Source organism: Tachysurus fulvidraco, chromosome 7, assembly GCF_022655615.1.
Source record: "Tachysurus fulvidraco isolate hzauxx_2018 chromosome 7, HZAU_PFXX_2.0, whole genome shotgun sequence".
Classification (NCBI taxonomy): Eukaryota; Metazoa; Chordata; class Actinopteri; order Siluriformes; family Bagridae; genus Tachysurus; species Tachysurus fulvidraco.
The window spans coordinates 355,988-370,987 of record NC_062524.1 but is presented as its reverse complement, the minus strand read 5'-3'; the positions used below and the strand labels follow the sequence as shown (position 1 = coordinate 370,987).

Here is a 15,000-nt window from a genome sequence, read left to right as displayed (position 1 = left end):
TATAGTTACTATTAAATGTTCCTTATAAATGCAAAATGAAATGAAGTTGGTGGAGTGTGAACACTGAAATAAACACACAAGGGGCGGAGCCAAGACGCATCATCACACTGGCATTGGCAGAGACATCTTCCCACTTCCCCTTATCACTGGGGAGAGAGACAGAGACAGAGAGAGAGACAGAGAGAGGAGGGGGGGGGTTAACATTTTTATAAATATCAGTCGTCTGTACAAAAAAACATTCTTCATTATTTGGCATTACCCAGTTAGCAGAGACACAGTGGGGTGTTCCTGAATGTGTAGAACAGAGTGTGTGGTCCTGATGTCAGTAGACGTGTGAAGTGGACATGCACGCTCACCTCGGGTGAAGTACAGGTAGAAGAAGTCGCAGTAGAAGATGGTCTGCACAACTCCAGAGACGACGGCGATCTGGTCGAAGAAGCCCTCTGTGTGGTAGCGCCACACCCAGTTAGCCAGATACAGGACACGGTACAGTCCTAAAAAGAACAGGTAATGTGTGGTGATGGACTCGGCCTCGCCCGTCTTAGTGATCATGAAGAGCTGAGGTAGGATGGCCACCGACTCCAGGTAGATGGAGAACGTCCACAGGACCTACAGTAACCAGTGAGAACAGTAAAACAGTTTGTCCCGTGTCCTTAGTGGCAGCTAAAGCTGAGACCTAAACAAATGTTAGATCAGTTATACAAGTTATACGAGTCATACGCACACACACACACACGCACACACACACACACACACACACACACACATACAGAGTCATTTCTTTAGCTGACTAGCACAATAAACTTGAACACACAGTAAGAGAAAGCTTTATGTACATAAGAAAAACAATGAATGTGTGTTTTTCACATGAACACCGAGCGACCTGCTGCAGGAGAAACACCTCTCATTAAACACTGCTGAACCTGACTCATGTTAGTGCTGATCCTGCTGAGATGTCCTGCATTACAGGGTTATTACTCAGATCCTATCAGTTCTACAGTAACACACAATGACATATTATGTATCAGGGTGTGTGTGTATGTGTGTGTGTGGGTGTGTGTGTACCTCCAGTGGGGTGAAGGCGTAGTTCTCAAGGAAGGACAGCCCAGCAACAGGAACTAATAAAAACTCCACACGGAACGAGTCGTTCTCACTGTCATAGGAGTTCCTGAAGCGCATGTAGATCAGGTACACTGTTGCATAGGCCAGGGCCAGGAACACTACCTGAGGTGGGGGGGGGGGGGGATAGAGAAATTCCTTTATTTGTGTGTCTGTGTGTGTGTGTGTGTGTATGTGTGTGTTACCTTCATGATGGTGTTGTACGGGGAGATGAATACAGTGAAAAGGTCCAGATATCTAGTGGTGAAGACCAATGCAAAGAGCATTTGTGACTTCCCAGAGATACCTACACACACACACACACACACACACACACACACACACACACACACACACACACACACACACACACACACACACACACACACACACACACACACACACACAGAGTTATCATGGATCCTAGTTTCTGTCAGATCTGTAACACTGTATTCAGACGACTCTTTAGTTCTTCTGGGTTTGTACCTGGTTACTGTACTGGGAGAAGGTTATAACACTGTACTGGGAGAAGGTTATAACACTGTACTGGGAGAAGGTTATAACACTGTACTGGGAGAAGGTTATAACACACTGTACTGGGAGAAGGTTATAACACTGTACTGGGAGAAGGTTATAACACACTGTACTGGGAGAAGGTTATAACACACTGTACTGGGAGAAGGTTATAACACACTGTACTGGGAGAAGGTTATAACACTGTACTGGGAGAAGGTTATAACACACTGTACTGGGAGAAGGTTATAACACTGTACTGGGAGTAGGTTATAACACACTGTACTGGGAAAAGGTTATAACACTGTACTGGGAGAATGTTATAACACACTGTACTGGGAGAAGGTTATAACACACTGTAGTGGGAGAAGGTTATAACACTGTACTGGGAGAAGGTTATAACACTGTACTGGGAGAAGGTTATAACACACTGTAGTGGGAGAAGGTTATAACACTGTACTGGGAGAATTTTATAACACTGTACTGGGAGAAGGTTATAACACACTGTACTGGGAGAAGGTTATAACACTGTACTGGGAGAAGGTTATAACACACTGTACACTACATAATGAACACTGGTTACTACAAATGTGCACATACATACTGACTGTTCAGGACCAGACCTATTACATCACCCATAAGACTGTGTGTGTGTGTGTGTGTGTGTGTGTGTGTGTGTGTGTGTGTGTGTGTGTGTGTGCATGTGAGTGCATGTGTGTGCATGTGTGTTTGTATATATGTGTATGTGCGAATGTGTGTGTGTGTGTGTGTGTGTGTGTGTGTGTGTGTGTGACGTGTCGGGGGTGGGGTGGGGGTGGGGTGGGGGGTATCGTTAACGTTACCTGCGCATGATTTGGACCTCCAGATCTTCATGAAGAGGATGATGATGGCGAGCAGATGCGACACGTCACCGGCCAGACGGAACACGTTCATCCTCGCGCGTTAATAAGCAGTAACCCCGGAAATAAACAATAATGAAGTTTAGTAAATAAGCTGTGATGTTGTTGTGCGCGAGCACAGATTACCGATAACGTGCTCTGCTGTCGTCACTCCGGTGTAATGTCGCGGTACTGAAGCTCCTTATACCCGCTGTTCTGTTACTGATATGTCATTAATCACGCCAAGTCAACGGTCTGCTGTGCGCGAGCGCGTTCCTCTCGGTCTGCCTGCCTGCCTGCGCGTGCAGTCGGTAGGTGACGTGGCTCACGGAACCCCCTCCCTCGCGCACGGAGGAATTCCTTCACCACCCCGAGCCTTAAAGGGACAGGACACCATTTAAACATGGCCAACAGGGTAGCGCGTGTGCAGAGTAAATTAGCATAAACACCTAAAATAGAAATATAAAGTCTAATAAAAAGTTGACTGAGATGAACATTATTAAACACAAAACACACACAGGCACATCATCAACCGCTAATGAATGAAATATAACTAATGTGAACAATAATAAAAGAAATCTGAAAAAAGTGAAAGGTTGATAGCATCAACACACACAGGTTCATGACAGGTTCATGACAGGTTCATGACAGGTTCATGACAGGTTCAAGCACATTTCAAGAAGAACATCATCCCACCAAGTCTTAAAGATCACAGTCTGATTAATGTTAAATAGTGGAGTTGATAGTGGACTTCAGCACAAAGCAGGAGCGGTCATAACAACCGCTAAACATCAACAGGACCCCAGTAGAGACAGTGGACAGTTTCACATCACACAGGACCTGTCTTGGTCCTGTCACATCAACACCCTGGTGAAGAAGTCCCGGCAGCGTCTGTACCACCTGAGACGCTTAAGGGACTTCAAACTACCCTCTCAGGTGTTAAAGACTTTCTACACCTGCACCATTGAGAGTGTTCTGATGGGTAGCATCACGTCCTGGTTGGGGAACAGCACCATGCAGGACACACGAGCCCTCCAGAGGGTGGTGCGATCAGCTGAACGTACCATCCACACCGAGCTCCCTGACCTGCAGGACATCTACAGCACGTGGTGCAGGACCAGAGCCAGGAAGATTGTAGAAGATCTCAGCATCACAACAATGGTCTCTTTTCTCTGTTGCATTCAGGGAAACACTTCTGCTCCCTGACAGCAAACACAGAGAGGACGACGAGAAGCTTCTTCCTGCAGGCCATTCGGAGTCTAAACCAGGAGACACCCAGGATCTAGTACTGGACCTCTCAATCCATCTACACTGTTTTTCTGCACACCTTCTTTTGCACTAACACTTTAACTCTGGACTGTCACATTAACACTTTATACACACCATACTGCACATGGACACTTTAAGGACATCATTTTAATTTGTACTGCCAATATCTACCATGCACATTGATGTACACACATATTTTATATAGTTTATACTTTTTATTTATCTACATCCTTTTAGTTTTATTTTTAGCCTTAATTCCATTCCTTCATATGTCTGAATACCATTTCACTGCATGTCGTTACTCTGTATGTGTGTGTGTATGTGTGTGTGTGTGTGTGTGTGTGTGTGTGTATGTGTGTGTGTACGTGTGTGTATGTGTGTGTGTGTGTGTGTGTGTGTGTGTGTGTGTGTGTGTGTGTGTGTGTGTGTGTATGTGTGTGTGTGTGTGTGTGTATGACAAATAAAATTGATAAAATTTGATAAAATTTGAAAAAAAAACATTGTAAATAAATAATCCTGTGCTACTTGCACAAATTCACTGATTGTCTCGGAGCAACAACCTGAAGCAAGAAGCAGACTGATGTCACTACTGACTGGTCATGTGTTGTGTTTATAAACTTTCAGCTTGCAATGACAGTGATGAGGATCTGGAGGCAGAGGGTTATTAGAGGAGACACAAACAGGTAATCCAAACGGAAGACAACACAGTATAACACACACACACACACACAATATAACACACACACACACACACACACACACACACACACACACACACACACACACACACAGTATAACACAAACACACAGTATAACACAAACACACACACACAGTATAACACACACACAGTATAACACACACAGTAACACACACACACACACACACACACACACACACACACACACACACACACACACACAGTATATATGTTAATTGGAAATGAGTTTGGAGTTAAAATAACTGAAGAATAATTATTAACAATAAAATAAGTGAAGTTTAAGACTATACTATACTGTACTGTACTGTGCACCTCATTTATAAAACACATCAATTTGTACAAAAATAAAGAATGATATCAGGTTCGTTTACATGTTTACAGTTTTTTTGATTGCTTACACACTAAAATTAACAGTAGTACACTATTAGCAATACCTTACACTCAAAAGGCAAAACATCAGCCCATATTTGCACAACTATAAGCACATTGTCAACCTCACACTTTTTGCAAAACTCTACACACAGTGATTTGCAAAACACTAAACACACTAAACACACATTACACACAAAAATCTATCATGAAGTCACTTCCATGCAATACCAAAGCACTGACTGTCAAATTACTGCAGCGTCCAACCAGTCGGTTCAACACAGTCATCAGGTGTGTAAACACTTGTGTGCTTAATTGTAGACACACCGATCAGGTGTATAAGCACTATAATATATGTTTACCTTCTGCTCTGTGTTTATGTTCTGTAAAGCTGCTTTGAGACAATGTCTATTGTAAAAAGCGCTATACAAATAAACTTAAATTGAATTGAACTTGAATTGAATATAAAAAGCAGCAGGTGAGTTCATAGGTCTTCAAGCACAATGTAAAGAGTCAGAGAAAGAGTAAGACGAGGAGGAGACGGAGGAGAGCGAGAAGGAGGAGGAGGAAGGGGAGGAAGAGGAATCAACAGAGGAGGAATCAACAGAGGAAGAGGAAGAGATGGAGGCCATGCTGGAGGTAGAGGTAGAGGTAGTGGTAGAGGTAGAGGAAGAGGAAGAGGAAGACAAGAAGATGTCCGAATCTGACAAATGAGATCCGCACAACACTTGTTGACCACGTTGTCACCCGCGGCCTGACGCTGAGGGACGCTGGACTGCGAGTACAGACAAATCTAAGCCGATACACAGTGGCAAGTGTGATAACATTTCGACTGGAAAATAGATACAGTGCATTGTAAAAATATCATCATATCAACATCATATCTACACTGAACTACACAATTTTGCATGACACTGTTCCTCAGAGAGTTTTACAAATGGATGGAGAGGAGATCCAGCATGAGTTCATATACGTAGATGAGGCTGGGTTCAACCTGACGAGAACATGAAGGAGGGGAAGAAACATCATTGGCCTCAGGACTATAGTCAATGTCCCAGGGCAACGTGGGGGTAATATAACACTCTGTGCAGCCATTACACAGAATGGAGTCCTCCACCGCCATGTCCATATGGGCCTTTACAACGCAGCACTCATACTTACATTCTTGGACCAATTGCACAAGATAACAGCAGCAAATCAAATCGATCATATGCAATACATTGTTGTCTGGGACAATGTGTCTTTCCACCGCTCTGCTCTGGTTTCAGCAACATCCACATTTCACCGTCCTATATCTTCCACCATACTCTCCATTCCTCAACCCTATAGAAGAGTTTTTCTCGGCATGGTGGTGGAAGGTCTATGATCTCCGTCTCCAGGCTGAGGTACCCCTCATCCAAGCCATGGAGGAGGCCTGTGACCAGATGGAGGTAGCAGCAATGCAAGGATGGATTCGTCATTCACGACGTTTCTTTCCAAGGTGTCTTGCTAATGACAACATTGCCTGCGATGTTGATGAAATTCTCTGGCCAGATCCAGCTAGGCGAAGACACAATGTCTAGTTTTGTTTGTATTTTTTACCATAAACTTACAGTACATGTGAACATTTTGGGCGTGTTGACAAATAAATGAGTTTCTTCAGTCTGCAGCATTGGTCTTGTGTAGTGTTTGGTGAATTTACATTATATTTGTACTTTATTGATGGTAGCCTACTCTAATCATAGGGAAGTAAAAGTGCTAAAAGTGTTGTAGGTTTATCACAGCAGAGTGTAACTCGTGCAAACAGAGTATAGTAATGTGACACGTGTGTGTTTCATATGGTAACAAAGTGTGGTTTTTAAACAGAAGTGTATAGTTTTCACAAGAGCGTTTAATTATGCAAGGGATCTGTAGTGTTTTGCTAATTGTGTGTGTGGTTGTGCTAATTGTGTGTAGTGTTTTGCTAATTGTGTGTGTGGTTGTGCTAATTGTGTGTGTGGTTGTGCTAATTGTGTGTAGTGTTTTGCTAATTGTGTGTGTGGTTGTGCTAATTGTGTGTGTGGTTGTGCTAATTGTGTGTAGTGTTTTGCTAATTGTGTGTGTGGTTGTGCTAATTGTGTGTGTGGTTGTGCTAATTGTGTGTGTGGTTGTGCTAATTGTGTGTGTGGTTGTGCTAATTGTGTGTGTGGTTGTGCTAATTGTGTGTGTGGTTGTGCTAATTGTGTGTAGTGTTTTGAAAACACGGGCCCTGTTTTGACAATCGTGCTTAAGCAATCCAAAAAAACTGTAATATAATATAGATTCTGCTGAGCACCTTTTCTGTATGTATAATAGGGTTTTTTGGATTGATGTCGAACATGATTTATGAGTCATTATGTGGGAAAGAAAGATGTTTGTGTGTGTGTGTGTGTGTGTGTGTGTGTGTGTGTGTGTGTGTGTGTGTGTGTGTGTGTGGTGGGGGGGTAATGGCATTTATATTTTAAATCTTTTCATTTTATTTGGAAACTTTAATATCCATAAAGTGATTTGAAAGGAAACCAAACATTATCCATTTTAAAAGGAAGCAGAAAAGCTTTCAAAACGATCGCCTCTGTTTACACTGTGGAGCTTCTGTACGAGAAGAGTATCACAGGGTCATGACAGGGTCACGTGGTACAGCAGCAATAACACAGCCAGAGGGGAAGAAGAAAGAAAACTTTTATTATTATTATTACAACATATTAACATAACATAAAGAGATGTGTATAAGAGATGTGTCTTACCACCAGACCAGTTCCTGTTATGTATATGTATGTAAACTTCCCCATTAACACCAGTAACTCTATGCTATATGTATGTAAACTTCCCCATTAACACCAGTAACTCTATGCTATATGTATGTAAACTTCCCCATTAACACCAGTAACTCTATGCTATATGTATGTAAACTTCCCCATTAACACCAGTAACTCTATGCTATATGTATGTAAACTTCCCCATTAACACCAGTAACTCTATGCTATATGTATGTAAACTTCCCCATTAACACCAGTAACTCTATGCTATATGTATGTAAACTTCCCCATTAACACCAGTAACTCTATGCTATATGTATGTAAACTTCCCCATTAACACCAGTAACTCTATGCTATATGTATGTTTCATCCTTTTCTGTCCCACAATCATTAACATACATCATTATATCAGACACATTCGATTTATAAACTCTGTTAAGTTCCAACAACAATCAACTGTATCTTTGTATAAACGCAATGAAAAAGTAAATGACAAATTGTGTGTTTTTCGTTCCTACAGAACTCACATTTAAACCTTGCTAATGTTTTACTGGATCGATTCTATGCAATATTTTATATAAAACTTCCTTTACGTTGTTATTAACAAAAACATCTCTATTCTCCAAACTTACACCAGTTTAAATCCCCAAATATTGATGACCAAAAGATGTATCTGGGAGACATGAAGCATCATTTATTATATTTCTAACAGAATGATTTGCATTGTTGTCTTTAACATATCACTGAGACACTATTACCAGTAACCCTAACATAACCCTAACCCTAACCCTAACCCTAACCTAACCCTAACCTTAACCCTAACCTAACCCTAACCCTAACCTAACCCTAACCCTAACCCTAACCTAACCCTAACCCTAACCTAACCTAACCCTAACCCTAACCCTAACCCTAACATAACCCTAACCCTAACGCTAACCCTAACCCAGTGAACAGTGTATTTGTTATAAATGTAAAGTCCATTACGACTGTACATCCTGTGGGTCTGATTGGGACGTTAAACTCTGGGTATAAAACTCATCGCTAACAATAATATATTATACTCAAGCTGTATATTAAACAAAGGGATTTATTTTTAGATAAAATATCTGTTATTCCCAATATAATATCTTCTAGCAGACAAATGATGTTTATATGCCAGTGTCCATGTCATGAGAGTGTGTCATCTTTTTAAAAGGAATTAAAGGCCACCAACTGACTTCAACAGGAATTTGGCAAAATCCACATCTCAGGGCCTTTTTACACCTCAGGGCCTTTTTACACCTCAGGGCCTTTTTATATCTCGGGGCCTTTTTACACCTCAGGGCCTTTTATATCTCAGGGCCTTTTATATCTCAGGGCCTTTTTATATCTCAGGGCCTTTTATATCTCAGGGCCTTTTTACATCTCAGGGCCTTTTTACACCTCAGGGCCTTTTTATATCTCAGGGTCTTTTTACACCCGGTCACTTCGTGTGTTGTCTCTGACCCGATAGCTATCTGATCTGTTAAAACTGTCCCATTTACATCAGACCACATAAACGCATCTCTGCGAATCTGATATCGATCCCATCTTTCTGCTCCCGCCCAAAATGCTAATATATTTGCCCTCATTTCCGGGGTAACTGAAACAGAACACACTTTGGTGTCTGTGGTTTTCAGAACACGATCAAAAAGAAGACGTAAAAACTGGTTACGACGTTTATGCTACAAAAAACAGCGTTTACTGTTTGCTGCGTTTTCGCTGGCGGCAGCAGCACGTTTTAAGCCCTGACGAGACGCCTGGGTGAAACGTAGTTTCACACCTGCGAGTGACGTAGTTCCGTTTGGGAGGAGTATAGCACTGACGTATGGGGCTCGTTCATTAACCACATTCATTTACACCTGTCCAGTTTCATCTGTAACGCGTCCCAGACCACCTCCTGAAGGGGTTTGTACCATCGGGTTTATATCCATCTCCAAAATGTTTCAGAGGGCATTTAGACCTGGTCTTTTTACCCTCGGGTAGATATCGGATCACAGAAAACACAGGAAGTGACCAGGTGTAAAAATCCCCGAAGTGTTTTAAGTATTGTGTAATCCAATTCATTTTAAATCCATAGCATAAGGCCCACATTATCTTACACAATATCCCTTTTCTCTTAATGTGGTTTCCTTTTCCAGATCAAATCAAATAGTAATTTGTCCGATGCTTTAGTGACATTAGAGAGCATTTCGAGTGATAAGGAAATAAACTGATCTGGAGATTCCTTCAGCTCTGGACATAAGGATCGTCTCCTGTAACGACGAAGCTGTTTGTAACCACATGTTGAGTTTAAATCCTTACACAGATCATCATCTTCACATATAATTATTCTGTGACGGGTCACAATGTTTTACCACAAACATCTGATTAAATTTACTCAAATTTGTTTGTCATCCTGATACAGCTGAGAACATCTTTATAACCTTCATGTGTATCTCCCAAAAACAGTCCTTATACCTTTCAAGACGGCCTTTAAGATGAAAAGATATTTGGGTTGCTCACACACAAAAAAAAGGATAAGATGGACTGGTCTTTTCTCTCTGCCAGGTTATGCTGTTCCTGGTCCAGACTGACTGAGGTCTCCCAGTCAGGTCTCCCAGGGTCCAGCTGCAGAGGGAGGTGTTCAGTCCCAGTCCCAGCAGCTCAGCTTCTCAATCAGGTGCTGCGTTCGTACATAAGTGTCCTTATTGTCCAGGTGGGTGAGGACTAAATGAAGGGCCGTGACAAGGGCATTGACCGTGGAGCGGTTTGGACTATTTTCAAACAACGGTTGAAGACCTACTTATTCATGAAACACTTCAGCTAGCACTTCCTCCCTGTTTGTTGTATGTATATACAGTATATAAAAATCTTTGAAGTGTCTTAAACTCTTGGTATCTTATGTATGTAACCCAGTGAGCCAGAGTTAATGTATCCAACGTACTTTTGTACGTCGCACTGCATAAGGGCGTCTGTCACATGCTGTAAATGTAAAATGGATGATACACAAACTGTAGGGGGTCCAGTGGGGGTGGTATCTGGGTCTTTATTATAGTCGGTGTGAATGTGACGTGATGATAGTCATTAAGGCAGGACTCTGTAGACGTCTTTGGCACGGGGACGATGGTAGTTGTCCTGAGGCACGTAGGAACAACAACGCTGCAAAAAATGTTGACGATGTCAGTGGAGACATCCGCTAGCTGTTCTGTGCATTTCCTGCGCATCGTGCCAGGAATGTTGTCTGGTCCAACAGCCTTCCATGGGTTACCTCTGCATAGAGTTCAGTGTACAGAGTTAGAGTACCTAATCATTGGGGGGTGGGGGGTGGGTCTTCCTTGACGCTACGTTGTTCTGCACCTCAATACGAGCGTAGACGTCATTCAGCGCATCTGGGAGCGAGGCGTCACTATCCCAGTTTTCCTCTCGTTACAAAGTCCACATACTGATGGAATCTTTGGAGCACTTACATAAAACAAAGACGCTCGTTAATCAGGAGATCGTTTGCTTCTGAGGACGTCCACACCAGATCCCTGAGAGAAGTCTGATGATCAGGGGTCTTGGGGCACTTCAGTTCTTTGAATCTTGAAGTCTGCCACTCCTGAGCATTACATCTGTAGCTCTAATTACAGGACCTGGTTGTGCCTGAGGGAACAGTCTCTCTGCACAGGTCTACTCAGTCTCTCTGCACAGGTCTACTCAGTCTCTCTGCACAGGACTACTCGGTCTCTCTGCACAGGTCTACTCAGTCTCTCTGCACAGGTCTACTCGGTCTCTCTGCACAGGACTACTCGGTCTCTCTGCACAGGTCTACTCAGTCTCTCTGCACAGGTCTACTCGGTCTCTCTGCACAGGTCTACTCGGTCTCTCTGCACAGGACTACTCGGTCTCTCTGCACAGGTCGACTCAGTCTCTCTGCACAGGTCTACTCAGTCTCTCTGCACAGGTCTACTCAGTCTCTCTGCACAGGTCTACTCAGTCTCTCTGCACAGGTCGACTCAGTCTCTCTGCACAGGTCGACTCAGTCTCTCTGCACAGGACTACTCAGTCTCTCTGCACAGGTCTACTCAGTCTCTCTGCACAGGACTACTCAGTCTCTCTGCACAGGTCTACTCAGTCTCTCTGCACAGGACTACTCAGTCTCTCTGCACAGGTCTACTCAGTCTCTCTGCACAGGTCTACTCAGTCTCTCTGCACAGGTCTACTCAGTCTCTCTGCACAGGTCTACTCAGTCTCTCTGCACAGGACTACTCAGTCTCTCTGCACAGGTCTACTCAGTCTCTCTGCACAGGACTACTCAGTCTCTCTGCACAGGTCGACTCAGTCTCTCTGCACAGGTCGACTCAGTCTCTCTGCACAGGTCGACTCAGTCTCTCTGCACAGGTCTACTCAGTCTCTCTGAGGTTCTCATGTAACTCATACAGACACAAATTACATCATCGTTCCTCAGCATTTATCTTTTGCACTATTTTCTACAATCGTTTTGAAATTCAGTGCACTGGACTTTGAGACATGCATTATTAAGTCGGCTACATCCTGATGGTAACATCGAGTGACTTCTTAGTTCCTGCAGTTTGAATGGTGTCCTGTTGAACTTCCTGTCCGTTCGATCAGCTCTCTGGTGGATTTTCGCAGTAAGATACCAGTTGTGTTTCCTGTAGTTTCCTACATTTCCTTCATTTCTTGGTGTTTTCTTCCAATGTTTAACTGGTGTGTTTGGGTCAGAGTTACAATTACCTCCATCTTTTACTTTGCACGCATAAAAGTGAGCATCTTGTATTTGCCTCTTTTCCTTTGACTCAATCTCCATGTCAGCAAAGTCCTGCACTGTAACGTCTTTCCAAGGCTAGAACGCATCCGCAGCCAAATAGAATGACCAAGTGTCCCAACAAACGCTAAACACAAGTGATATCAGCTGATTTTTGTTCATTTAAAACACCAGTTAGAGCAGTGGTCCCCAACCCACGGGCCGCAGACCAAATGTTACCGGGCCGCCCAAGGAACATTAAATTATTCCCATTTTATTTACTGTGGTGTATTTCTCTCGGGTTTGTGTGACTTTCCATGGACGAGAGGTTAACCGGGAGCTGAGAGACGTCACCTAAAGCCGCACCGATACCGCGCATGCGCAAAATATCGTGATATCGGGCCGGGTTTAGGTGACGTCTGGAGCTGAGCGGCTGCGAGCGGCAGTGGTGTTGTAGCTTTGGTGGAGAGAGAAGGTGTGTATCGCTCTTCTCTCTGTTCACCGGTACTTTGTCATGTTTAACAGTGCTTGGTGTTCGTGTATATTGTGTTTGCTAAAATTTAACCCACAAATTAGCAAAAATGAGCACGAAACAGACGTCGGTAGAAAGTTAGAAACTCTGCCAGTGTTCTGGATTAAAGTCATGGCGGAATACCCTGAGATTGTCACCACAGCACTTACATCCCTATCGTCATGTCCGACATGCTATCTGTGTGAAGAGGGGATTTCTGCAGTGATGGCAACCGAAACAAAACAACGGAATAAACTGGACATAAGCAACACACTTCGGGTGACATTGTCTCCTATTACCCCAGATGGAACCGTCTCGTTGTAAAGAAACAAGCTCAATGTTTAACGGCATGTTTAAATACAATTAAAGTGAAATTATTAATTTCAATTTAATTGTATAACCGCCGCCCGCCCCCCCACCCCCAGCGGGCCGCGGTAAAATGATCAAACATTGACTGGTCCGCGGTGAAAAAGTTGGGGACCACTGAGTTAGTTCATAAGTGAATAAACCCCACTTTCTTTTCTTAGCTCCAAACATACGACTACCTACTCCACCTTCTTGAGCGCCCCCTGGTGTGGGTGCTGTTTAAACATCCTACAAACCCGTAAGTGCACTTTGACCAAGATGTGATCTAAACCTCGGGGTCCCTCAGGTGGGTCCCGGCAGGTAGCAGCATCACAATAACAAACTAAAATAAAGTTTACTTTTTTCTCCCAACAGCGTTTCAGACACATGGGATCTTTATTCTGTGACAAAAACAAATCAGTATTAATGTCTTTATTAATAGAGACTTTACAGCACTGTCGCTCTGGATAAGGACTTCTGATAAATGCTGTAAATGTATAAAATCTCAGTGAACAGTGAATCTGGATCTTAAACTGGAAAGCGTTCGTCTGTTCCTGACCAGCAGAGGGAGACAGAGTTGATTGTTTTGTGTTCATGTACCAGTTTTTCTTCATTTCATTACTTACATTTTATTGTTTTATCTTTATTGCCTTCACAGTGCTGATACTCCTTGACATGATGATGATGATGATGATGATGATGATGATGATGATGAGTTATGTGCTCTGTATCGTCCGCAGCAGCAGCAGGTCATCCGCATAGAGCATGCATTTCACTTCGTGAGAGAGTTGAGACGATTCCCTCAGCTCCAGCAGCACATTAATGTTTCACAGTGTACGACTCTACACTCTACACACTACACTCTACACACTACACACTACACTCTACACACTACACTCTACACTCTACACACTACACTCTACACACTACACTCTACACACTACACTCTACACTCTACACACTACACTCTACACACTACACACTACACACTACACTCTACACTCTACACACTACACTCTACACACTACACTCTACACTCTACACACTACACTCTACACACTACACTCTACACACTACACTCTACACTCTACACACTACACTCTACACACTACACTCTACACACTACACTCTACACTCTACACACTACACTCTACACTCTACACACTACACACTACACACTACACTCTACACACTACACACTACACTCTACACACTACACTCTACACACTACACTCTACACTCTACACACTACACTCTACACACTACACTCTACACTCTACACACTACACACTACACTCTACACACTACACACTACACTCTACACACTACACACTACACTCTACACACTACACTCTACACTCTACACACTACACACTACACACTACACACTACACTCTACACACTACACACTACACACTACACACTACACTCTACACACTACACACTACACACTACACTCTACACACTACACTCTACACTCTACACACTACACACTACACTCTACACACTACACTCTACACACTACACTCTACACACTACACTCTACACACTACACACTACACACTACACTCTACACTCTACACTCTACACACTACACTCTACACACTACACACTACACTCTACACACTACACTCTACACTCTACACACTACACTCTACACACTACACACTACACTCTACACACTACACACTACACACTACACACTACACACTACACTCTACACACTACACTCTACACACTACACTCTACACTCTACACACTACACTCTACACACTACACTCTACACTCTACACACTACACA

General features: G+C 43.1%; 3 protein-coding genes across 4 annotated transcripts in view; 2 read left to right on the top strand and 1 right to left on the bottom strand.

The window, feature by feature from the left end:
• kdelr3 (KDEL endoplasmic reticulum protein retention receptor 3) overlaps positions 1-2,831 on the bottom strand; it is a 3,095-nt gene extending 264 nt beyond the window's left edge. The window contains exons 1-5 of the mRNA XM_047816272.1: positions 2,454-2,831; positions 1,305-1,405; positions 1,066-1,224; positions 357-609; positions 1-146 (exon numbers count right to left, since the gene is read on the bottom strand). The exon at positions 1-146 is cut by the window's left edge and continues 264 nt beyond it. Coding sequence (XP_047672228.1) covers positions 103-146; positions 357-609; positions 1,066-1,224; positions 1,305-1,405; positions 2,454-2,544 — 648 coding nt within the window. The 5' untranslated portion in view covers positions 2,545-2,831 and the 3' untranslated portion in view covers positions 1-102. The remainder of the gene's footprint in view (positions 147-356; positions 610-1,065; positions 1,225-1,304; positions 1,406-2,453) is intronic.
• The window catches only part of LOC113653753 (interferon-induced very large GTPase 1-like), an 859,689-nt gene that overhangs the window by 513,154 nt on the left and 331,535 nt on the right, over positions 1-15,000 (top strand). The window lies entirely within an intron of this gene.
• Positions 13,908-15,000, top strand: part of kcnj4 (potassium inwardly rectifying channel subfamily J member 4) — a 15,671-nt gene continuing 14,578 nt past the window's right edge. The window contains exon 1 of the mRNA XM_047816253.1: positions 13,908-14,033. The gene's annotated coding sequence lies outside the window, so the exon portion shown is untranslated. The remainder of the gene's footprint in view (positions 14,034-15,000) is intronic.